The following is a 24,899-nucleotide window of genomic DNA, read 5'->3' on the forward strand; positions in this document are numbered from 1 at the left end:
AGGAACAGGCGGGCAGATGGAAGAGCCGCAGCGAGTTTACGTCTCTGAAATATCGCTGTTACCTTAGCTTGGTTCACACACATTCCCAGACGCGTCGTAGCGTGCACCTCTCAGGACAGCTGCTGCAGAACCTCTTTCCCTGTGAAACTTCTATAATTTACTGTTCAGTTCTTCAGCTGAGGTTTTCATTATTTTTTGTGCATTTTATGCATGTTTGTTTTGGCTCCATCTTCTTTATTGTCTCAGAAGTAGGTTTAGGGCAGAGGCGGCTTTCTGGTGCCACTAACACAACACACACTGTGCAATCTCCACCGCCGCCAGCCAGAGCAGAGCAATAACACGCACCTGCTACCTCTCTTACACTGCCACTTCAGGCAGGGTACTTACCTTTCCCGTGCTTGGCACAGTCCGGGAGACAATGGTGTCACTTGGGCCTGAGATTAAATGGTTTGCAGCGTTTGTCTGTAACAGCGCAGGACAACAATTACTTCCAATAATACAAACCCGGAAACTGCATTATGAAACCAGTGTACAGAAACAAAAAATTGTTACTCTTCATTAAATGCCTCAGTCATTTAAAATCAGGACGGTCTTGGGTAAGCTGGGACTTGTGGTACACCTGATCACTCCTGTGGGTACCCCTGTGAGCCTGGGAATTAGCAATATCATAACACCTACCCTGCATGTTATATTAACTATACAAAGGTGTGCGCTGATCTGGATAATTACTGGATACTTGGGTGTCATTGCTGAAGGACAGATGTGGAGGAACAATGAGCCTCATCGCAACGTGGCCAGTTGTGTCACACTTATACACAACTCTTTACTGCTCCTTTTCCTGACTTAAAGGGACGGTGACCTGAAATATTGTGATACATAACACTGGTGAACGCATGCACTAGACATAGATTTATATTATCTCTGTGTGTGGGGGGTTGTGTCTGCCACCTGCTCTGTGGCTTATTGGGGTCCCACCCTAACCTGGCCATACCCCAGTGTCCTCATGGGTGGATTCTGGGGGAGAAGAGTTGAAAACAATGGAACCCCGTGGTGGAGAGGTATAAAACCTTCTTAAAAAAAAAAAAGACAAGTAGAGGTGTTGCCCCTAGCAACCAATAAACATTTAGCTATAATGTATCAAGTGCAGTCTCTAAAATGATAGAATCTGATTGACTAATCAAATTTGGACGTCCTTTCTCCTGCGCTCCCTCAATTAATAAATAACAAAAAAAAAGAACTCTACTTATCTTAAAGCAGAGAACTTCTTTACATTCCACCGTCTCCAGAATAAATGTTATTGTCAGTAACGGTATGAAATATACTTCCAATGGTGTTACATGCAAAAAAAAGAGATTAAAACACAATCTAGTGTAGTGAGTTCATAAAACTTATCTCATTATTGACTAGAGATTTCACAGCAGAGATAATAACTCCAAATATAGTGGGGCAGATGTATTAACCTGGAGAAGGCTTAAGGAAGTGATAAACCAGTGATATGTGCAAGGTGATAAAGGCACCAGCCAATCAGATCCTAACTGTTAATTTACATACTGGAGCTGATTGGCTGGTGGGTTTATCACCTTGCACATATCACTGGTTTATCACTTCCTTATGCCTTCTCCAGGTTAATACATCTGCCCCAATGAGTCTCAATCCAGTAAGTAAAGTTTTTTTAATATTAAAAAAGCAATCCAACAGTTAAATTCTTCATCATAAGAGAAGATGACACATATTCATTTCACATCCCAGACTTATGAGGGTGGCCTCCTACCATATTTTGAAATTTTGAAATACACGTATAGAAGCTGCATAGATGTTCTATGTCCTCGGGGAAGCCAGCTCCAACCGTGGATACTCCATCCTCTCCTCGTCTGGTCAGTCCGCCGCCGATCTCCTCTATTAACCAACGCGTTTCAATCAATCAGTTGATCTTTTTCAAGGCATTAAATTAATTTATGTACACAATATCCCTTCAATTCCTAATCTAACATCCACACACTGATCTACGTAGTACATCATAGCACATCTGATTAAAATCGCTAATAAGAATCTTCAATTAATTATATAAAAACCATAAAAATTAAAAAACACGGAGAATCTGATTGGTTGCTATACTTCGCCTTTTGTCATCTTTAGAAGGCTTGGTACATTTCCCCCTTAGTCATATAACAAAGACATTTGTAGACATTTATCCCATAATATAAGCATTAGCAAAAATGATCCAAATTCAGTTGTAGCCATCACTTGCGCACAGTGGAAGCCATCCATAGCCCCCTGTGCATGTGACGTCACGGAGGAGGAGACCGGGAGCAGGAAGCTAGCACCCCACAAGCTGGAGACAGGTGGCGATTGGGCAAGAACAGTGCCCCCCCCCCTTCAGCCTTGTACCTATGATGGCATCATCGTTCACACCACCCTGAGTACAGGCCTAGCTGAACCAATTTCCCCTGCTCCCAATCAATTCACTGGTTATATTAATAGTGCCTCATGCCTCTGTGATGTTGCTAGAGCCTAAGGAATCTGTAGGGTGCATTCAACCCACTGTAATGCCCCGTGACTGTGACCCGCCGGCGCCATTTGTAACTTTGACATATGTGAATTCATCTACATGCACATTAAGATTTCACAATTTGTTTCCCCCTTGTAGATAGGAAACACGAGGAATCCTTTTCATCGAACAGCTCAGTAGATAGTAGCTCAAGTGAAGACGGCGCAGATAGCGATGATGATGATGATGAAACAGAGGGTGTCAGGAGAAAAACTTCTAAGGAAACGCTAAAAGAGTCGGACGATCATTCCGAAGCACAAACTCATGTAGAGAAGGATCCCGAGCCGGAGGAGGCGGCGGATGAGGGAGATGAGCCAACGGAGGCACGTCCTGAGGAAGATGACTTGGCGGAGAACGAGGACGGTGACATGGATGAGCCGCAGGAAGACCTAGCAAAGGACGAACAGGAAACGGATGGCGTCAGTCTGGCCGAACAAGAGCAGAACAATGAGAGTGCAACTTTAGGTGACATGGATGAGGACAGGCCAGAGGTAGAGGATGACTTAGTTAATAAGCGGGACAGTGAAGAGGAAGGTGGTGAGTACAGACTGTGATCAGCCGTGTGCCTCCCCGGATTACTGCATGCTATCCGTGTGTTGTATGCAGTGCGTTTTATCCGGCAGAGCATGCGCCTGGCATTATTCCATGTCCCCTATGCAATAATGCAGAACACAGTATGGGAAGGACACACTGATCATTACTGAGAAAAGTGAGAATGCAATCATTAGTGTCACACGTAAGTCTCAGTACCAGGCCTGCCAGCAATACCGGCGAGTAACATTTTGCTTCCTCATCGTCAGACCGCTATAAGCAAAAATATCAGATTGTGCTAATAATCCTGGAACGTGACACAGCGTATCATAGTCACTAGGTCGTATCCAACCGTTGTATTCTCACTCTAGCGTGCTGACTGTCATTCATAAATATTACTAAATCAGTGTCACTCCATAACTGGAAATGTTGTTTTGATGGCGTTCAAGGAGTTTATATAAAAAAAACCCCTAAAACTGTACAAAGAATTCAATTAAACACGCTATTGAATAGCGCTGGGAATTAGCGCTCGGAGCAATGCAGTTAGCCGCAGATTTCTGCTCGCACCCTTCTGAGGTATGAGCAGATATCTGACAAAATGACTACCGCCATGTGCGTTGTGGGTTTACCACCTGCGACTAAACAGCGTTCTTTCTCTTACGTCCTAGAGGATGCTGGGGTCCACATTAGTACCATGGGTTATAGACGGGTCCACCAGGAGCCATTGGCACTTTAAGAGTTTGAGAGTGTGGGCTGGCTCCTCCCTCTATGCCCCTCCTACCAGACTCAGTTTAGAAAATGTGCCCGGAGGAGCCGGTCACAGCTAGGGGAGCGCCATAGGAGTTTCTTTAGTTTTTTTATTTTAAAAGAGTTTAGGCACAGGGAGGCTGCTGGCAACAGCCTCCCTGCTTCGTGGGACTAAGGGGGGGAGTAGTGTCCGCCCTAAGGGGTCTGAGCCACTATCTCCGCTGACAGGACACTGAGCTCCTGAGGGGACAGGTCGATCGCCGCCACAGGGGATCGCTTACCCCAGCAGCATGCCACCAACCCCCATACAGAGCCAGAAGACTTCAGTGGCGAGTTAGTCACCGGCCCCCCTGGCAAGTGGGGAGCCGGTGTGAAGATGGCGGCAACAGGGTAGGGAGCGCAGTACTAACTGCGCTCCGGGGCTCAGCGGTACCAGGGGGTTGTAGAAGGGGGGGGAGGCGGTGTAATAGACTGTGTAACCTATTAAGGTACACAGTTGGCGCTGGTAAAGGGTGTCCTTTATCTTTGGAAGCGCTGTGTGTGGGTTGGCTCCAAACTCTGTGTCTCTCTTGGCATACTTAGGGGGGAAACTCTGTCTGCATTTCCCTGTGTGTGTGTGGGCGCTTGTTTGCTCACAATAAGAACCATGTCTAGGGACTCTGTGTCATATGCTGCAGAGGATATGTCCTCTGAGGATGATCCCATTCCATGTAATCAGGATTGCACTGTTTTAGCACAGATTCCTATAAGAGAACCGGAGTGGTTATCCTCTATTAAAAGTATGATTTCTCAGATTTCTACTAGGGTAGCACAAAATTAAACTGCAACTCAGGTTTTGCAGAACTCTATGGCTGTTTGGTCCGGGTCGGCACCTTCAGGGCCCCCTGGCACTCACTCTCAAAAACGCGCTCTTGCCCAGATTATGCAGGACGACACGGATACCGACTCTGACACGGTAGACGGTGATGGGGACGTGCTGAGGGAGGCGGCATCTCTTGCAAAAGGGGTGAAGTTGATGATCGAAGCCATTAGAGATGTGTTAAATATTGCCGAAGCAATACCGGAGCAGGTTGAGGAGGCTTACTTCACGGATAATAAGAAAGCCTCGCTAACCTTCCCTGCGTCAAAAGAGTTAAATGCTATATTTGAGGAGCAAGCAGCCCAACACCTTCTTTAGAGGAGGTCGGGCTAAATCCAAAAAACCTGCTACTGCAGGCTCCCATGACAAGAAGCCTCCTTCTGGTACATCAAAATCCTCCGCATGACGGTGGACCGCACGGCCTGGAGGAAGCTAAAAAGGTTCAGCCACGTTTGTGTGGCGTCCGGCCTGGACCCCTGGGTGCAGGATATTGTGTCCCAGGGGTACAGGCTGGAGTTTCAAGACCTCCCACCTCACCAATTCTTCAAATCAGGCTTACCAGCTTTGCTGGCAGACAGGGCTATCCTACAGGAAGCCATCCAAAAATTGGTAGGGTCACAAGTTATTGTCCCAGTTCCACCTTATATACAAAACAAGGGTTATTATTCGAACCTTTTCGTGGTCCCGAAGCCGGAAGGTTCGGTCAGGCCAATTTTGAATTTGAAATCGTTAAACCCCTATCTGATCGAGTTCAAATTCAAAATGGAATCTCTGAGAGCGGTGATCTCCGGTCTGGAGGAGGGAGAGTTCATGGTTTCCCTGGATATCAAGGATGCATACCTCCACATTCCAATTTGGCAGCCTCAGAGGCTTATCTCCGATTCGCACTGTTAGACAGTCACTTTCAGTTCCAGGCACTGCCATTTGGTCTCTCCACGGCACCAAGGGTGTTCACCAAGGTGATGGCAGAGATGATAGTTCTCCTGCGCAGGCAGGGTGTAACCCTAATTCCGTATCTGGACGATCTGTTGATAAAGGCAGTGTCCAGGGAGAAGTTGTTGCAGTCCATTGCTCTGACGACTCGACTGCTCAGGAATCACGGTTGGATCCTGAATCTTCCAAAATCGCATTTGGAGCCGACAAGGAGATTGTCTTTCCTGGGGATGATCCTCGACACGGAAGTGCAGAGGGTGTTTCTTCCACTGGAGAAAGCGTTAGTGATACAATCCATGGTCCGAGATGTCTTGAAGCCTGCCCGGGTACCGGTTCATCAGTGCATTCGCCTTCTGGGGAAGATGGTTGCCTCCTACGAGGCTCTACAGTACGGAAGATTCCATGCTCGACCCTTCCAGCTGGATCTCCTAGACAAATGGTCGGGATCTCATCTTCACATGCACCAGAGGATACGTCTCTCGCCGAGGACAAGGTTTTCGCTCCTCTGGTGGCTGCAAATGCCTCACCTGCTACAGGGAGCCACAGGTTCGGAATTCAGAACTGGATCCTTCTGACCACGGATGCAAGTCTCAGAGGTTGGGGAGCGGTTACCCAGGGGGAAACCTTCCAAGGAAGATGGTCAAATCAGGAAGCCAGTCTTCCAATAAACATTCTGGAATTAAGAGCCGTGTACAACGGTCTTCTCCAAGCGGCTCATCTTCTACAAGATCTGGCCATTCAAGTACAGTCGGACAATGTAACGACGGTGGCCTACATAAACCGACAGGGAGATACAAAGAGCCGAGCTGCAATGTCAGAGGTGACAAGAATCCTCCTCTGGGCAGAAAGGCACGCGTTGGTGCTGTCAGCGATCTTCCTCCCAGGAGTGGACAACTGGGAAGCAGACTTCCTCAGCAGACACGATCTCCATCCAGGAGAATGGGGCCTCCATCCGGAGGTGTTCGCAGACGTGACCAGTCGTTGGGGCATGCCTCAAATAGACATGATGGCCTCACGTCTCAACAAGAAGCTTCGGAGGTACTGTTCCAGGTCGAGAGACCCTCAAGCAGTGGCGGTGGATGCCCTGGTAACTCTGTGGGTTTTCAAGTCTCTCATTCTTTTGTACTGCATTAGTGTACGTGTTCCCTCCACTTCCACTCATTCCAAGAATTCGAAAGCTCATAAAAAGAACAAGGGTTCAGGCAATTCTCATTGCTCCGGACTGGCCAAGGCAAGCTTGGTACGCGGATCTTCTGGACCTACTGCTAGAAGTACCGTGGCCTCTTCCTCTTCGCGAGGACCTTCTGCAACAGGGGTCGTTCGCTTATCAGGACTTACCGCGGCTACGTTTGACGGCATGGCGGTTGAACGCCAGATCTTAGCCTGAAAGGGTATTCCAAGAAGGGTTATTCTTACCCTGGTACAGGCTAGGAAAGGGGTAACGTCTAAACATTACCATCGCATTTGGAAAAAATATGTGTCTTGGTGTGAATCCAAGAAATTTCCTACGGTGGAGTTTCAGCTTGGACATTTTCTCCTCTTCCTGCAAGCAGGTGTGGATATGGGTCTGCAGTTGGGATCCATGAAAGGTCCAGATTTCGGCCTTATCCATTTTCTTCCAGAAACAATTGGCTGCCCTCCCTGAGGTTCAGACCTTTTTGAAAGGGGTTCTGCACATCCAGCCTCCCTTTGTGGCGCCGACGGCACCCTGGGATCTTAACGTGGTCTTGCAGTTCCTGCAATCGGATTGGTTTGAGATTTTACAGGAGGCTGAGGTTAAGTTTCTCACGTGGAAGGCTGTCACTTTGTTGGCCTTAGCTTCTGCTCGTCGTGTGTCGGAATTGGGGGCTTTGTCTAGTAAAAGTTCCTACATAATTTTCCATGAGGATAGAGCTGAGCTCAGGACGCGTCAGCAGTTCCTTCCAAAGGTTGTGTCGGCTTTTCATATCAACCAACCTATTGTGGTGCCAGTTGCTACTGACACCTCAATTGCATCAAAGTCCTTGGATGTTGTGAGGGCTTTGAGAATCTATGTGAAGAGGACTGCTTGTCATAGAAAATCGGACTCTCTGTTTGTACTGTATGATCCCAAGAAAATTGGGTGTCCTGCTTCAAAGCAGACGATTTCTCGCTGGCTCAGGTTCCCTATCCAGCATGCGTATTCTACGGCAGGATTGCCGTGTCCGAAATCGGTTAAGGCTCACTCTACTCGTAAGGTGGGGTCTTCCTGGGCGGCTGCCCAGGGTTTCTCGGCTTTAAAGCTTTGCCGAGTGGCTACTTGGTCAAGGTCGAACACGTTTGCTAAGTTCTATAAATTCGATACTTTGGCCTCTGAGGACCTAAAGTTTGGTCAATCAGTTCTGCAGGAGCCTCCGCGCTCTCCCTCCCGTTCTGGGAGCTTTGGCACATCCCCATGGTACTAATGTGGACCCCAGCATCCTCTAGGATGTAAGAGAAAATAGGATTTTAATTACCTACCGGTAAATCCTTTTCTCGTAGTCCGTACTTAGTTGCGTACTGCCTTGTTACTTGGTTAAGTATTATTTCAGCTGTTGCTGAGTTTCAAGCTAGTTAGCTTGGTTTGCCTTATATGTGTGAGCTGGTATGAATCTCGCCACTATCTGGGTATAATCCTTCTCTCGAAGATGTCCGTCTCCTCGGGCACAGTTTCTAGACTGAGTCTGGTAGGAGGGGCATAGAGGGAGGAGCCAGCCCACACTCTCAAACTCTTAAAGTGCCAATGGCTCCTGGTGGACCTGTCTATACCCCATGGTACTAATGTGGACCCCAGCATCCTCTACGGACTACGAGAAAAATAAGATTTTACTTACCGATAAATCTATTTCTCGTAGTCCGTAGTGGATGCTGGGGACTCCCGTCAGGACCATGGGGATTAGCGGCTCCGCAGGAGACAGGGCACAAAAATAAAGCTTTAGGATCAGGTGGTGTGCACTGGCTCCTCCCCCTATGACCCTCCTCCAAGCCTCAGTTAGGATACTGTGCCCGGACGAGCGTACACAATAAGGAAGGATTTTGAATCCCGGGTAAGACTCATACCAGCCACACCAATCACACCGTACAACTTGTGATCTGAACCCAGTTAACAGTATGACAAACGTAGGAGCCTCTGAACAGACGGCTCACAACAATAACAACCCGATTTTTTTTGTAACAATAACTATGTACAAGTATTGCAGACAATCCGCACTTGGGATGGGCGCCCAGCATCCACTACGGACTACGAGAAATAGATTTATCGGTAAGTAAAATCTTATTTTCTCTGACGTCCTAGTGGATGCTGGGGACTCCGTCAGGACCATGGGGATTATACCAAAGCTCCCAAACGGGCGGGAGAGTGCGGATGACTCTGCAGCACCGAATGAGAGAACTCCAGGTCCTCTTTAGCCAGGGTATCAAATTTGTAGAATTTTACAAACGTGTTCTCCCCCGACCACGTAGCTGCTCGGCAGAGTTGTAATGCCGAGACTCCTCGGGCAGCCGCCCAGGATGAGCCCACCTTCCTTGTGGAATGGGCCTTGACAGATTTAGGCTGTGGCAGGCCTGCCACAGAATGTGCAAGTTGAATTGTGCTACAAATCCAACGAGCAATCGTCTGCTTAGAAGCAGGAGCACCCAGCTTGTTGGGTGCATACAGTATAAACAGCGAGTCAGATTTTCTGACTCCAGCCGTCCTTGAAATATATATTCTCAATGCCCGGACAACGTCCAGCAACTTGGAATCCTCCAAATCGCTAGTAGCCGCAGGCACCACAATAGGCTGGTTCAGATGAAACGCTGACACCACCTTAGGCAGAAAATGAGGACGCGTCCGCAGTTCTGCCCTGTCCGAATGGAAAATCAGATATGGGCTTTTATACGATAAAGCCGCCAATTCTGATACTCTCCTGGCTGAAGCCAGGGCCAGTAGCATGGTTACTTTCCACGTAAGATATTTCAAATCCACCGATTTGAGTGGCTCAAACCAATGGGATTTGAGAAAATCCAAAACTACATTAAGGTCCCACGGAGCCACAGGGGGCACAACCGGGGGCTGTATATGTAGTACTCCTTTAACAAAAGTCTGGACTTCAGGAACTGAAGCCAATTCTTTCTGGAAGAAAATCGACAGGGCCGAAATTTGAACCTTAATGGACCCCAATTTGAGGCCAATAGACAATCCTGTTTGCGGGAAATGTAGGAATCGACCCAGTTGAAATTCCTCCGTGGGGACCTTCCTGGCCTCACACCACGCAACATATTTTCTCCAAAAGCGGTGATAATGTTGTGCAGTCACCTCCTTCCTGGCTTTAACCAGTGTAGGAATGACCTCTTCCGGAATGCCTTTTTCCCTTAGAATTCGGCGTTCAACCGCCACGCCGTCAAACGCAGCCGCGGTAAGTCTTGGAATAGACACGGTCCCTGCTGAATCAGGTCCCGCCTTAGAGGTAGAGGCCACGGATTTTCCGTGAGCATCTCCTGAAGTTCCGGGTACCAAGTTCTTCTTGGCCAATCCGGAGCCACGAGTATCGTTCTTACTCCCCTTTGCCGTATAATTCTCAGTACTTTGGGTATGAGAGGCAGAGGAGGAAACACATACACTGACTGGAACACCCACGGTGTTACCAGAGCGTCCACAGCTATTGCCTGAGGGTCTCTTGACCTGGCGCAATACCTGTCCAGTTTTTTGTTGAGGCGAGACGCCATCATATCCACCTTTGGTTTTTCCCAACGGTTCACAATCATGTGGAAGACTTCTGGATGAAGTCCCCACTCTCCCGGGTGTAGATCGTGTCTGCTGAGGAAGTCTGCTTCCCAGTTGTCCACTCCCGGAATGAACACTGCTGACAGTGCTATCACATGATCTTCCGCCCAGCGAAGAATCCTTGCAGCTTCTGTCATTGCTCTCCTGCTTCTTGTGCCGCCCTGTCTGTTTACGTGGGCGACTGCCGTGATGTTGTCCGACTGGATCAACACCGGCTGACCCTGAAGCAGGGGTCTTGCCAGGCTTAGAGCATTGTAAATCGCTCTTAGCTCCAGTATATTTATGTGAAGAGACATCTCCAGGCTTGACCATACTCCCTGGAAGTTTCTTCCCTGTGTGACCGCTCCCCAGCCTCTCAGACTGGCATCCGTGGTCACCAGGACCCAGTCCTGTATGCCGAATCTGCGGCCTTCTAACAGATGAGCACTCTGCAACCACCACAGAAGAGACACCCTTGTCCGTGGCGATAAGGTTATCCGCTGATGCATCTGCAGATGCGATCCGGACCATTTGTCCAGCAGATCCCACTGAAAAGTTCGTGCGTGGAATCTGCCGAATGGGATTGCTTCGTAAGAAGCCACCATCTTTCCCAGGACTCTTGTGCATTGATGCACAGACACTTTTCCTGGTTTTAGGAGTTTCCTGACAAGTTCGGATAACTCCTTGGCTTTCTCCTCCGGAAGAAACACCTTTTTCTGAACCGTGTCCAGAATCATTCCCAGGAACAGCAGACGTGTTGTCGGGGTCAACTGAGATTTTGGAAAATTCAGAATCCACCCGTGTTGTTGCAGCACTACTTGGGTTAGTGCTACTCCGTCCTCCAGCTGTTCTCTGGACCTTGCCCTTATCAGGAGATCGTCCAAGTAAGGGATAATTAATACGCCTCTTCTTCGCAGAAGAATCATCATTTCGGCCATTACCTTGGTAAAGACCCGAGGTGCCGTGGACAATCCAAACGGCAGCGTCTGAAACTGATAATGACAGTTTTGCACCACGAACCTGAGGTACCCTTGATGTGAAGGGCAAATTGGGACATGCAGGTAAGCATCTTTTATGTCCAGGGACACCATAAAGTCCCCTTCTTCCAGATTCGCTATCACTGCTCTGAGTGATTCCATCTTGAACTTGAATTTTTGTATGTACAGGTTCAAAGATTTCAGATTTAGAATAGGTCTTACCGAGCCGTCTGGCTTCGGTACCACAAATAGCGTGGAGTAATACCCCTTTCCCTGTTGTAGGAGGGGTACCTTGACTATCACCTGCTGAGAAAACAGCTTGTGAATGGCTTCCAATACCGTCGCCCTGTCTGAGGGAGACGTTGGCAAAGCAGACTTTAGGAACCGGCGAGGGGGAGACTTCTCGAATTCCAACCTGTAACCCTGAGATACTACCTGCAGGATCCAGGGGTCCACCTGTGAGCAAGCCCACTGCGCGCTGAAATTCTTGAGTCGACCCCCCACCGTTCCTGAGTCCGCTTGTAAAGCCCCAGCGTCATGCTGAGGGCTTTGCAGAACCCGCGGAGGGCTTCTGTTCCTGGGAAGGAGCTGCTTGCTGCCCTCTCTTACCCTTTCCTCTGCCTCGGGGCAGATATGACTGTCCTTTTGCCCGCTTGTTCTTATAGGACCGAAAGGACTGCGGCTGAAAAGACGGTGTCTTTTTCTGTTGGGAGGGGGTCTGAGGTAAAAAGGTGGATTTCCCGGCCGTTGCCGTGGCCACCAGATCCGATAGACCGACGCCAAATAATTCCTCCCCTTTATACGGCAATACTTCCATATGCCGTTTGGAATCCGCATCACCTGACCACTGTCGTGTCCATAAACTTCTTCTGGCAGATATGGACATCGCACTTACTCTCGATGCCAGAGTGCAAATATCCCTCTGAGCATCTCGCATATAAAGAAAAGCATCCTTTAATTGCTCTAAAGTCTGTAAAATACTGTCCCTATCCAGGGTATCAATATTTTCAGTCAGGGAATCCGACCAGACCACCCCAGCACTGCACATCCAGGCTGAGGCGATGGCTGGTCGCAGTATAACACCAGTATGTGTGTATATACTTTTTAGGGTAGTTTCCAGCCTCCTATCAGCTGGATCCTTGAGGGCGGCCGTATCAGGAGACGGTAACGCCACTTGTTTTGATAAGCGTGTGAGCGCCTTATCCACCTTAGGGGGTGTTTCCCAGCGCGCCCTAACCTCTGGCGGGAAAGGGTATAATGCCAATAACTTTTTTGAAATTAGCCCTTTTCTATCTGGGTTAACCCACGCTTCATCACATACATCATTCAATTCCTCTGATTCAGGAAAAACTACAGGTAGTTTTTTCACCCCCCACATAATACCCCTTTTTGTGGTACTTGTAGTATCAGAGATATGCAAAGCCTCCTTCATTGCCGTGATCATATAACGTGTGGCCCTACTGGAAAATACGTTTGTTTCTTCACCGTCGACACTAGATTCAGTATCCGTGTCTGGGTCTGTATCGACCGACTGAGGTAAAGGGCGTTTTACAGCCCCTGACGGTGTCTGAGACGCCTGGGCAGGTACTAACTGGTTTGACGGCCGTCTCATGTCGTCAACTGATTTTTGTAATGTGCTGACATTATCACGTAATTCCATAAACAAAGCCATCCATTCCGGTGTCGACTCCCTGGGGGGTGACATCACCATTACCGGCAATTGCTCTGCCTCCACACCAACATCGTCCTCATACATGTCGACACACACGTACCGACACACAGCAGACACACAGGGAATGCTCTATTGAAGACAGGACCCCACTAGCCCTTTGGGGAGACAGAGGGAGAGTTTGCCAGCACACACCCAAGCGCTATAATATATATGGTAACAACCCTATATAAGTGTTGTATCCTTATAGCAGCTTAAATATAGTAATATTGCCAAAAAAAGTGCCCCCCCTCTCTGTTTTACCCTGTTTCTGTAGTGCAGTGCAGGGGAGAGTCCTGGGAGCCTTCCTCACAGCGGAGCTGAGCAGGAAAATGGCGCTGTGTGCTGAGGAGAATAAGCCCCGCCCCCTATTTCGGCGGGCTCTTCTCCGGAGTTTGTGAGATCTGGCAGGGGTTAAATACATCCATATAGCCTCAAGGGCTATATGTGATGTATTTTTAGCCATAAAAAGGTATTATACATTGCTGCCCAGGGCGCCCCCCCCAGCGCCCTGCACCCTCCGTGACCGCTGTGTGAAGTGTGCTGACAACAATGGCGCACAGCTGCAGTGCTGTGCGCTACCTTAGGAAGACTGAAAAGTCTTCTGCCGCCTGCTTCTGGACCTCTTCCATCTTCGGCATCTGCAAGGGGGGTCGGCGGCGCGGCTCCGGGACGAACCCCAGGGTGAGACCTGTGTTCCGACTCCCTCTGGAGCTAATGGTGTCCAGTAGCCTAAGAAGCCAATCCATCCTGCACGCAGGTGAGTTCACTTCTCTCCCCTAAGTCCCTCGATGCAGTGAGCCTGTTGCCAGCAGGACTCACTGAAAATAAAAAACCTAAAAACTTTTTCTAAGCAGCTCTTTAGGAGAGCCACCTAGATTGCACCCTGCTCGGACGGGCACAAAAACCTAACTGAGGCTTGGAGGAGGGTCATAGGGGGAGGAGCCAGTGCACACCACCTGATCCTAAAGCTTTATTTTTGTGCCCTGTCTCCTGCGGAGCCGCTAATCCCCATGGTCCTGACGGAGTCCCCAGCATCCACTAGGACGTCAGAGAAAGGATTTACCGGTAGGTAATTAAAATCCTATTTTCTGCATCTCTCGACTTAAGTGCGGGGAACGATGCGACTAATTGAATAGCTCTGGCCACTCATTCCCAGCGCTATTTAATAGCGAGTTTAATTGAATTCCCACATAGAAAGATTTGCCATTTGTAAGTTCCTCTGCGGTCTCGTTGGCTGTAATGCTCCCACACAGCACTCTTTTTTCCTGATGATGGAAAGGTCATGTGGTTGGGTCATCACCCTTTCGGCCTTTTGCTGGAAAAAAATGGAGAGGTTATAGGTGAGAAGAGTGCGATGTGGAACCATTGCAGCTATTGTGTAACCGCAGAGAATTCAGCAAGGTGCACATTCACAATAAGCACAATTCATAGTTGTTTTATACCCTGCCAAAAACAAAGTTTTTTAAAACACAATTTAAAAAAAAGCGGAAATTTTATGAACTTCGTTCAAGGGGCCTAGTTGTGAGTTGATCGCAGCAGCAAGTTTGTTAGCTATTGGGCAAAACCATGTGCACTGCAGGGGGGGGGGGGGGGGGGGCAGATGTAACATGTGCAGAGAGAGTTAGATTTGGGTGGGTTATATTGTTTCTGTGCACTGCAATTTAGATTTCAGTTTGAATACACCCCACCCAAATCTAACTCTCTCTGCACATGTTACATATGCCCCCCCTGCAGTGCACATGGTTTTGCCCAACTGCTAACAAATTTGCTGCTGCGATCAACTCAGAATTAGGCCCAATGTGTAGAGACAATCGGGGTCATTCCGAGTTGATAGCTAGCTGCATTTGTTCGCTATGCAGCGATCATGCACAAAAAGGCAGTTCTGCGCATGCGGCGCGACGTACGAGTACAACGTTCGATGTAGTTTTACACAGGGATAGCGATGCATTTCAGTCGCACTGGCTGCCGCAGAGTGATTGACTTGAAGTGGGCGTTCTTGGGTGGCAACTGACCGTTTTCAGGGAGTGCTCAGAAAAACGCAGGCGTGGCTGGAAAAACGCAGGCGTGGCTGGGCGAACGCATGGCGTGTTTGTGATGTAAAATCCGGAACAGAATGGTCTGAAGTGATCGCAAGCGCTGTGTAGGTCTGAAGCTGCTCTGAAACTGCACAAAATTATTTTGTAGCCGCTCTGCGATCCTTTCGTTCGCACTTCTGCTAAGCTAAAATACACTCCCTGCTAAAAACTGCTAGCGAGCGATCAACTCGGAATGACCCCCTATATAAATTAATGACCTCGTATCTGATTATAAGTCTGGGAAATTTCGGGTCATAAAGTCATTTTTAACGTTCAGACAGAATATAACCGTGCAGAGCATTCCTGCCTGACAGAATATAACCGTACAGAGCATTCCTGCCTGACATAATATAACCGTGCAGAGCATTCCTGCCTGACAGAATATAACCGTGCAGAGCATTCCTGCCTGACAGAATATAACCGTGCAGAGCGTTCCTGCCTGACAGAATATAACCGTGCAGAGCGTTCCTGCCTGACAGAATATAACCTTGCAGAGCGTTCCTGCCTGACAAAATATAACCGTGCAGAGCATTCCTGCCTGACAGAATATAACCGTGCAGAGCATTCCTGCCTGACAAAATATAACCGTGCAGAGCATTCCTGCCTGACAAAATATAACCGTGCAGAGCATTCCTGCCTGACAGAATATAACCGTGCAGAGCATTCCTGCCTGTGATTTGATTTACCTCTGTATACCAACCAGCGTTTCAAGCACTACCTGGCGTTTTATGACCGTGGTGTAAAGGGATACAGCGGGTAACTGAGGGATAATACATTGTGCACGGCAAAATAACAGTTAATAAATGAGTATTATGTGGAACAAAACTTAGCTATATACTGTACAAGAAGCTTATGGTCAGTGCCACTACACAGGACACGCATGGTCAGTGCCACTACACAGGACATGCACGGTATATGCCACTACACAGGACACACATAGTCTGTGCCACTACACAGGACACACACGGTCTATGCCACTACACAGGACACGCATGGTCAGTGCCACTACACAGGACACACATGGTCTGTGCCACTACACAGGACACACATAATCTGTGCCACTACACAGGACACACATAGTCTGTGCCACTACACAGGACACGCATGGTCAGTGCCACTACACAGGACACGCATAGTCTGTCTCTACACAGGACACGCGCGGCCAGTGCCACTACATAGGACACGCATGGTCTGTGCCTCTACACAGGACACTCATGGTCAGTGCCACTATACAGGACATGTGCGGTCTGTGCCACTACACAAGACACGCATGGTCTGTGCCACTATACAGGACACGCACGGTCTGTGTCACTATACAGGACACGCGCGGTCTGTTCCACTACACAGGACACGCGCGGTCAGTGCCACTACACAGGACACGCACAGTCTGTGCACTACACAGGACATGCACGGTCTATGCCACTACACAGGACACACATAGTCTGTGCCACTACACAGGACACACATGGTCAGTGCCACTACACAGGACACACATAGTCTGTGCCACTACACAGGACACACATAGTCTGTGCCACTACACAGGACACGCATGGTCAGTGCCAGTACACAGGTCACGCATAGTCTGTCTCTACACAGGACACGCGCGGCCAGTGCCACTACACAGGACACGTGCGGTCTGTTCCACTACACAGGACACGTGCGGTCTGTGCCACTACACAGGACACGCACGGTCTGTGCCACTACACAGGACACGCACGGTCTGTGCCACTACACAGGACACACATGGTCAGTGCCACTACACAGGACACACATGGTCAGTGCCACTACACAGGACACACATGGTCAGTGCCACTACACAGGACACACATGGTCAGTGCCACTACACAGGACACACATAGTCTGTGCCACTACACAGGACAGGCATGGTCAGTGCCACTACACAGGACACGCATGGTCTGTGCCACTACACAGGACACGCATGGTCAGTGCCACTACACAGGACACACATGGTCTGTGCCACTACACAGGACACACATAATCTGTGCCACTACACAGGACACACATAGTCTGTGCCACTACACAGGACACGCATGGTCAGTGCCACTACACAGGACACGCATGGTCTGTGCCACTACACAGGACACACATAATCTGTGCCACTACACAGGACACACATAGTCTGTGCCACTACACAGGACACACACGGTCTATGCCACTACACAGGACACGCATGGTCAGTGCCACTACACAGGACACACATGGTCTGTGCCACTACACAGGACACACATAATCTGTGCCACTACACAGGACACACATAGTCTGTGCCACTACACAGGACACGCATGGTCAGTGCCACTACACAGGACACGCATAGTCTGTCTCTACACAGGACACGCGCGGCCAGTGCCACTACATAGGACACGCATGGTCTGTGCCTCTACACAGGACACTCATGGTCAGTGCCACTATACAGGACATGTGCGGTCTGTGCCACTACACAAGACACGCATGGTCTGTGCCACTATACAGGACACGCGCGGTCTGTTCCACTACACAGGACACGCACAGTCTGTGCACTACACAGGACATGCACGGTCTATGCCACTACACAGGACACACATAGTCTGTGCCACTACACAGGACAAACACGGTCTATGCCACTACACAGGACACGCATGGTCAGTGCCACTACACAGGTCACGCATAGTCTGTCTCTACACAGGACACGTGCGGTCTGTGCCTCTACACAGGACACTCATGGTCAGTGCCACTATACAGGACACGCGCGGTCTGTTCCACTACACAGGACACGCGCGGTCTGTTCCACTACACAGGACACACATGGTCAGTGCCACTACACAGGACACGCATAGTGCCACTACACAGGACACGCATAGTGCCACTACACAGGACACGCATAGTGCCACTACACAGGACACGCATAGTGCCACTACACAGGACACGCATAGTGCCACTACACAGGACACGCATAGTGCCACTACACAGGACACGCATAGTGCCACTACACAGGACACGCATAGTGCCACTACACAGGACACGCATAGTGCCACTACACAGGACACGCATAGTGCCACTACACAGGACACGCATAGTGCCACTACACAGGACACGCATAGTGCCACTACACAGGACATAAACTGGGACGCTCATGGATTACACAGGTTCTGTTGCTGATTAAAACCTGGTGAAATACAGGCTTAGGGGTCTATGTACTAAGTCCTGGATGGAAATAAAGTGGCCGGAGATACAGTACCAGCCAATCAGCTCCTAACGTTATTTTTCAAACCCAGCCTGTGACATGACAGTTAGGAGCTGATTGGCTGGTACTTTATCTCCAACCAAGGCTTAGTAAATAGATCCCTTACAGTCAGCCAGCCACAGAACCTGTGTAATTAATTTGTGTCCCGGTTTAAAGGGATCGATGGTAAGCCTAATTATGTGTGCCCATAGAATTGGTAATTACGTGATTTCTGAGTGTTCCTTTTAATTCAAATATTAATCTAAAAAAATATATTTTAAAAATATTTACTTCACCAATTATAGTAGTAAATGAGGATTGCCATTATTATAAGATTGCCTATTAAGGGTTAATCCGCTGTCACAGCTTATAAATCGATATGCAAATGTAATGTAATCAGTGGCTTTGTGATGCCGTTATGGTTGCGTAGTAACATTGTTACTATGTTGTTTTGCTGTTCCCTTTGTTTGCGGTATTGTGTTCTATTGTCCTTCCAGCGTGTATAAAATAAACCAGTAACCGTGTTTTGCGTTTTCCTGCCATTCATTTCTCAGATTACATCTCCTGTGTTCCGCGCGCCTTTGTGTATTAGCAAAGCAGCCAAAATGGGGCTAAAAACCTGATTGCTTCCGGGATTTATGAAGATATATCTTCTAGAACACAACATAAAACTTTAGACATGACAGAAAACAAACATTTAAGGATAAGATAAATCGCTAATTAGAGTAATTCTGCCCAGACATATCCCTTCTCGTTAAACTTGAAGTCTTATCTTTATGATTGATTTCGTATACACTTTTGGATTGCTGAATTTACCATCTGAAAAACCCATAAAACACACAGCAAATGCAACATAAATGGGACGCTGGATTATTATTTTATAACCATATAAACAGTCTCAAAAAAGAGAAACACCACAAGGTTTGAAATGATTTATATATATATATATATATATATATATATTGTAAGTGGTTGCCTTAAATCAGGCATGTCCAAACTGCGGCCCTCCATCTGTTGTGAAACTACATATCCCAGCATGCCCTGACACAGTTTTGTTGTCAGAGAATGCTAAAGCTGTGTCAGGGCATGCTGGGATATGTAGTTTCACAACAGCTGGAGGGCCGCAGTTTGGACATGCCTGCCTTAAATAAAAAATTTCATTTTCTACTCTCATACCCCAGTCCGCTGTCATACTGTACTTTTATTATAGGCTCCATTGCAGATGGGTTATTTGCTATACATTGGGTTTTCAAAACCGACAATTATAGTTGGGTTTGGTTGCCGTATTTAAAACGGTAATAGTATAAAATGCAAAACAAGCCTGATTTATTGTCATTAATATATGCAAAATCAGACCAAGAAACGGCTGATACACGTATGTACATTGAACCTTCGACTGTGCCTTAGATCTCTATAGCAGTTACTGTACATTTCACATGTCTCTCCCAGGAGACGTTGTAGGGAAAGAATAGGTGGACACAACTTAATGATTATTTATTATTATTTATTAACAGTTTCTTATATAGCGCAGCATATTCCATTGTGCTTTACAATTAGAACAACAGTAATAGAACAAAACTGGGTAAACACAGACAGACATAGAGGTAGGAGGGCCCTGCTCACACGCTTACACTCTATAGGGAAATAGGCATTGATACACAAGGATAGATGCTACCTATTGCATAATGGTCCACCAGATTTCTAGGTTCTTAATGGGTTGTGTGATATGGTCACCCAGCAATGTTGGCCAAGTGTCAGGAGGGTGTGAGAGTAAAGAAAGACAAGATATGTGAGGTTATGTGGACTGTACAGAGAGGGTGTAATTAGATAGGGAAGCACTGAAGGTTATGTGGGTGGGTCTGCAATGTGATAGGCTTGTCTGAAGAGATGAGTTTTCAGGGAACGTTTAAACGTTTGGAGACTAGAGGTGAGTCTTATTGTGCATGGGAGGGCATTCCACAGAGTGGGTGAAGCCCGGATCAAGTCCTGTAATTTTGAGTCATCAATGATCTGTCATCATAAATGTGGGCCAAGAATCCCTGCCGGCTCCAGAAAACCAAACCGTGGCAGACATATACTCAAACCCTTGTCACTGCGTCCTTACTGAGGACAGTGGGAACCGATGACATGTTTTGTGACCTGCCCACGCACACCTTGCAGGAGGTAAGCTCCCTACAGTTGCCTGCTCCCTCAGGAGTATGGTACATCAACTCGTAATTCAGGAGTCTCCTTGACATTCCTGGAGAATTGGTACCCACGATTTTACCATAGAGACAAAGTTATAATTCCAACTTTTGTTTAATTTTAGTAGAAAAAAAAAGCAGAAAGGTCAGCTGGTGGCTTCCATACACAGCCGCTGCGTCAGATCTCCCTGCTCTGGTGAGACCCGAGTGGCGCAAGAGTAGATTTGTAGAGGTCCCGGCTACGTGTGAGTGATGGGATACAAAGTACTATTATAGGGAAGGGGAATAACCTGGGCAAATTCAGTTGGAAAACCCTTTAAAGCTTGCGCAGATAATGATGTGTAACATCCCTTTAACGATTCTGATTGTGTTTATCCCTTTACATCGTCTCCACGCTTCTAAGATCATTTATCTTGCATTTTGCATTGCATTGTATAAGATAAATTGCATTGAAGTGTTTTTCCGAGTGCCGACTGATAGAATTTGCAATTATGCACTCCTCCGCTAAGCACACTACAAAATAACTTTTGTCATTGGATAATAAAGAGCCGTTTTCAGGCAACAACACAACAATGATATCTGTATCTTATTGATAATTGTTCAAGACGTTATCAAATGGCAATTTGTAATTCCAAGTTCATTTCAAGAATTTGACCCCTGTGTTATTATGTGCAGCAGACGTACTAAATAAAATGCACATCCGTAATGTTTGCCTAAAACACATTAAGAAGCAAAGTTGCTGATTTAAAAAGTTGAGCCAAGTTACCACTAATAACCTGTGCCGGTGCCTAAGGCGCAAACTCACGAAGGTTTAATTTTTTTATTTATTTTGTATTATTTTAGGTAAATTAATATTACTAAGGGGGTGATTCAGATCTGACCGCTGCTGTGTGTTTTTGCACAGCGGTCGATCAGGTCCTAACTTCGCATGCGTATGCACCGCAATACGCACGTGCATCAGACAGCAACAAAGGGCATTGCTGGTCAGCGATGGGGGGGGTGCGAAAAACCTGATCACACAGGCGTTGGCAAGGTGATTGACAGGAGGAAGCCATTTGTGGGTGGTAACTGACCGTTTACTGGGAGTATCCGGAAAAACGCAGGCGTTCCCAAGTGTTTTCAGGGAGGGTGTGTGACGTCCGCTCTGGCCCCGAACAGCCTGATGTGATCGCACTGGAGGAGTAAGTCCTGGGCTGCGCACACACTGTACACACTAGATATTTAGCAGCTCAGCGTACACATAGGAACGCACACTTGCACGGCAAATATACACAGGGCCGTCTCAACAGCAGTGTAGGCCCCTGGGCACAGCAATGCACTGGGGCCCCTACCCATCCTCCAGCGGTAGGGGTGAGGGGCGCTATCAGCGGCAGCTTTGATGTCCCGCGGGCGGTAGGGGTGTTCTATCTCCTGCTCAGTGTGTAGGACCTGGAGCAGTAATTTTCGCTAATTACTCCTGTACTGCACAGATGGGCTAAACTGTATAAGGTGGCATTAGGCTGAATGAAGAAGCCCTGGTACATGACTTCCAGGGTGGTAGGGGGTGTTTAATACGTAGGGGAGGGGTGTATAGTGGAGTGGGCTTAATATTTATAATTTTCAGGTGGGAGGGAAGCTTGCTGGACTGCAGATATCTCAAGTTCCTGAAAATATATTTCTAGCTTTGAATGGGATCAAAAAACGAGAGAGTCCCACCTTTGAGGAGGTACTGTGGACACCTTTCAGGAGGTACTGGAGACACCTATCAGGAGGTACTGGGGACACCTTTCAGGAGGTACTGGGGACACCTTTCAGAAGGTACTGGGGACACCTGTCAGGAGGTACTGGGGACACCTTTCAGGAGGTACTGGGGACACCTTTCAGGAGGTACTGGAGACACCTATCAGGAGCTACTGGGGACACCTTTCAGGAGGTACTGGGGACACCTTTCAGAAGGTACTGGGGACACCTGTCAGGAGGTACTGGGGACACCTTTCAGGAGGTACTGGGGACACCTTTCAGGAGGTACTGGGGACTTGGGGATCAGAGTTCAGGAGCCAGAACTATCCACCAACAAAAATGTAAAACTGCATACCAGGCGTGTGGAGCTGGAGCAGGGACCAGCTGCTTGAAGGCTGATATCTCTGGTTCTGGGCATAGTAGAGACAAGCTGCCAGTGTCCACCGAAAGAGAAGAGTCCCAGCTTTTGGATTATACCCTCAGAAAAATTCAGAGTCAGACAGAACCCGAGATATCTGTTTGGGAAGAGCGATTAACAGGCTTGGATTGGGACCACTGCTTTCAAGTCGGATATCTCCGGTTTCCCATAGCCGAATTTCAAAAATCTGGTACCCCTGGAAAGAGGGGACCCATAGCTATCAGTCTAGTGCCCTTATACTCCTGGGGCCCTTGGGCAAGAGCCCATTGAGCCCATACGAAAAGACAGCCCTGAACATATACTCCCCCTGGCGACTATCTGAGCGCAGGACAGCAAAATTAGCAGCCCAGCAATCAGATCTGAATCACCCCCTAAGTCCAGCATTCAGTATTGGGAATTAAACATAATATTTAATAATAATAATAATAATAATAATAATAATCTGTACTGTTGTTATCAGCATCTGACATGGAATAAATGAATAACTTTTTTTCTATAAGGAGATGGTAGGCTTTGTGAATTTTGAATCATCGTATAGCTGGCGACAACTTATAAGGAGATGCGTTTCGTGGTTCCATCTTACTTTTTGCAGGAGAAAGTTATTTCTAGGAGTACTCCGGGTATTGTAATGAAAAGGTAAAAAAAACTACACACACAAAAGTCCTGCATGTAATAATGACAGCCCCAGTGTCACCTCAATGTCATGGTTGATCTTGGCCATACATTAGATCAGCAGGGCGCTATTGTAGGAAAGCACACAGAAAAGTGTAGTTCAGTGTGCATTGCGCCTTTTTCAAGTGTTTCTACATCTCCACACATCTAGGTCTAAATCTTGAATGTTGCGTAACCTCCTGAGAACAGAGTATACGCATTTGTCTTAATGTGCACTAGACCTTCCTAGTGAGTCGGTTTCACCTGTTTTGCTCTGCCCTGCTTACACTTCTGGAGCTTAGTAAATATTGCTTATCCCCTGGGGCTTTAGTAAATGCCCCCCTCCTTCCGCAAACAAAAGCCAAAGTAATGGTCCCTCTGCTGCCATCTTCTGACCAGGACCAGGGTTGGAAGGTGCTGCAGAAGATATATTTTTGTCTCCGCAGAATAATGCCTCGTACGATTCCTCAAAGACGTCTCAGGTAGCAGTTTCCTCAGCCATCTAATCTTGCCACAGACAATTAAAATGATTTTCTTATCTTAGAATATAATTAATTATATCACACAAGCTAAATTAACTCCAAAAGAACAAAATTAAATGAAGTCACCCTGGCCCATTCTGAGAGCTAAGCCCTATCAAGTTTTTTTTTATGTGAGAAGTCCTACAGAAAACGGCAGTGTGGCTATATGAAAAGACCATTCATACATGCAGTATACGGGGTACAATCACCCGAGTTCTTATGCATTGGTTTGTGCATGATCTGGCTTTGCAACCTCTTCATTAATTATACTTCCGCTGCTTGTTTGCTTTTGCCTGTGTGCTATAAGTGTGAAGATTTCAATTCAAATTTATCCTCACAACTCTTTTTTTATTTTTTTAACTCGTTGACACCTTTGTTATATTGCAATTTTTAAAGACTGCAAATCCGTCCAGGAAAAAATAGCAGAGGCTATTGGCAGTAAGCAACATCTGGATTCCGAGCCGGAACCTAGTGACTCAAGTACGGACGAAGAGGACAACTTTAAAGGCATCTTCACTGCACATAAACGTAAGCTAAAATCTGGTTGAGTAAATTAGTTTTACAGACAATATTTTAAAAAAACTGCTGGGGGTGGTTCAGAATTGGTAGCCGACTGAGACAACCACTGTCAGCATCCGCAGGTGCTTAAATACTGATCTGCACATATTTAGATGCGCCATTTGTCATACCATCGAGACTAGCAGCAGACCTGCGGCAGGTGCAGTTTCTCAGCCCAAGTTTGGCCTGCTAGGTGAGAGGTTGAGCATTTGTGTATGCAACACCTTCACTGACATGACCGCGACACCCCCATCACATGCCTATAATTACAAACCATCTCTCTAGCCAACTCCCACTCACTGACATAGTAAGCCCAGAACTTTTCCAAGACAATTCTGATACTGGAGCTCATTTTGAGCTGGCTACTAATGCGGCCTACAGTGCAGTTTACCTGCATCAGCAAACAGTGCATGTACAGAGGCCGCATCGCACCTGCGCAGCCTTACACATTGCGGCTGCATACCAGAAGGATGCGGCCCCAATGTGACTGACAGCAGCGGGCATTTG

At 47.5% G+C, this 24,899-nt stretch overlaps 1 protein-coding gene across 3 annotated transcripts in view; it reads left to right on the forward strand.

Moving 5' to 3' along the window:
• Nucleotides 1–24,899, forward strand: part of ERICH3 (glutamate rich 3) — a 205,718-nt gene that overhangs the window by 162,221 nt on the left and 18,598 nt on the right. For 2 of the 3 annotated variants that reach the window (XM_063939078.1, XM_063939079.1), the window contains 2 exons: nt 2,648–3,085; nt 24,231–24,362. In XM_063939078.1, the coding sequence (XP_063795148.1) occupies nt 2,648–3,085; nt 24,231–24,362 (570 nt within the window). The remainder of the gene's footprint in view (nt 1–2,647; nt 3,086–24,230; nt 24,363–24,899) is intronic. The other variant, XM_063939080.1, reaches the window with a different exon arrangement.

This window comes from Pseudophryne corroboree, chromosome 9 (assembly GCF_028390025.1).
Source record: "Pseudophryne corroboree isolate aPseCor3 chromosome 9, aPseCor3.hap2, whole genome shotgun sequence".
NCBI classification, from domain to species: domain Eukaryota; kingdom Metazoa; phylum Chordata; class Amphibia; order Anura; family Myobatrachidae; genus Pseudophryne; species Pseudophryne corroboree.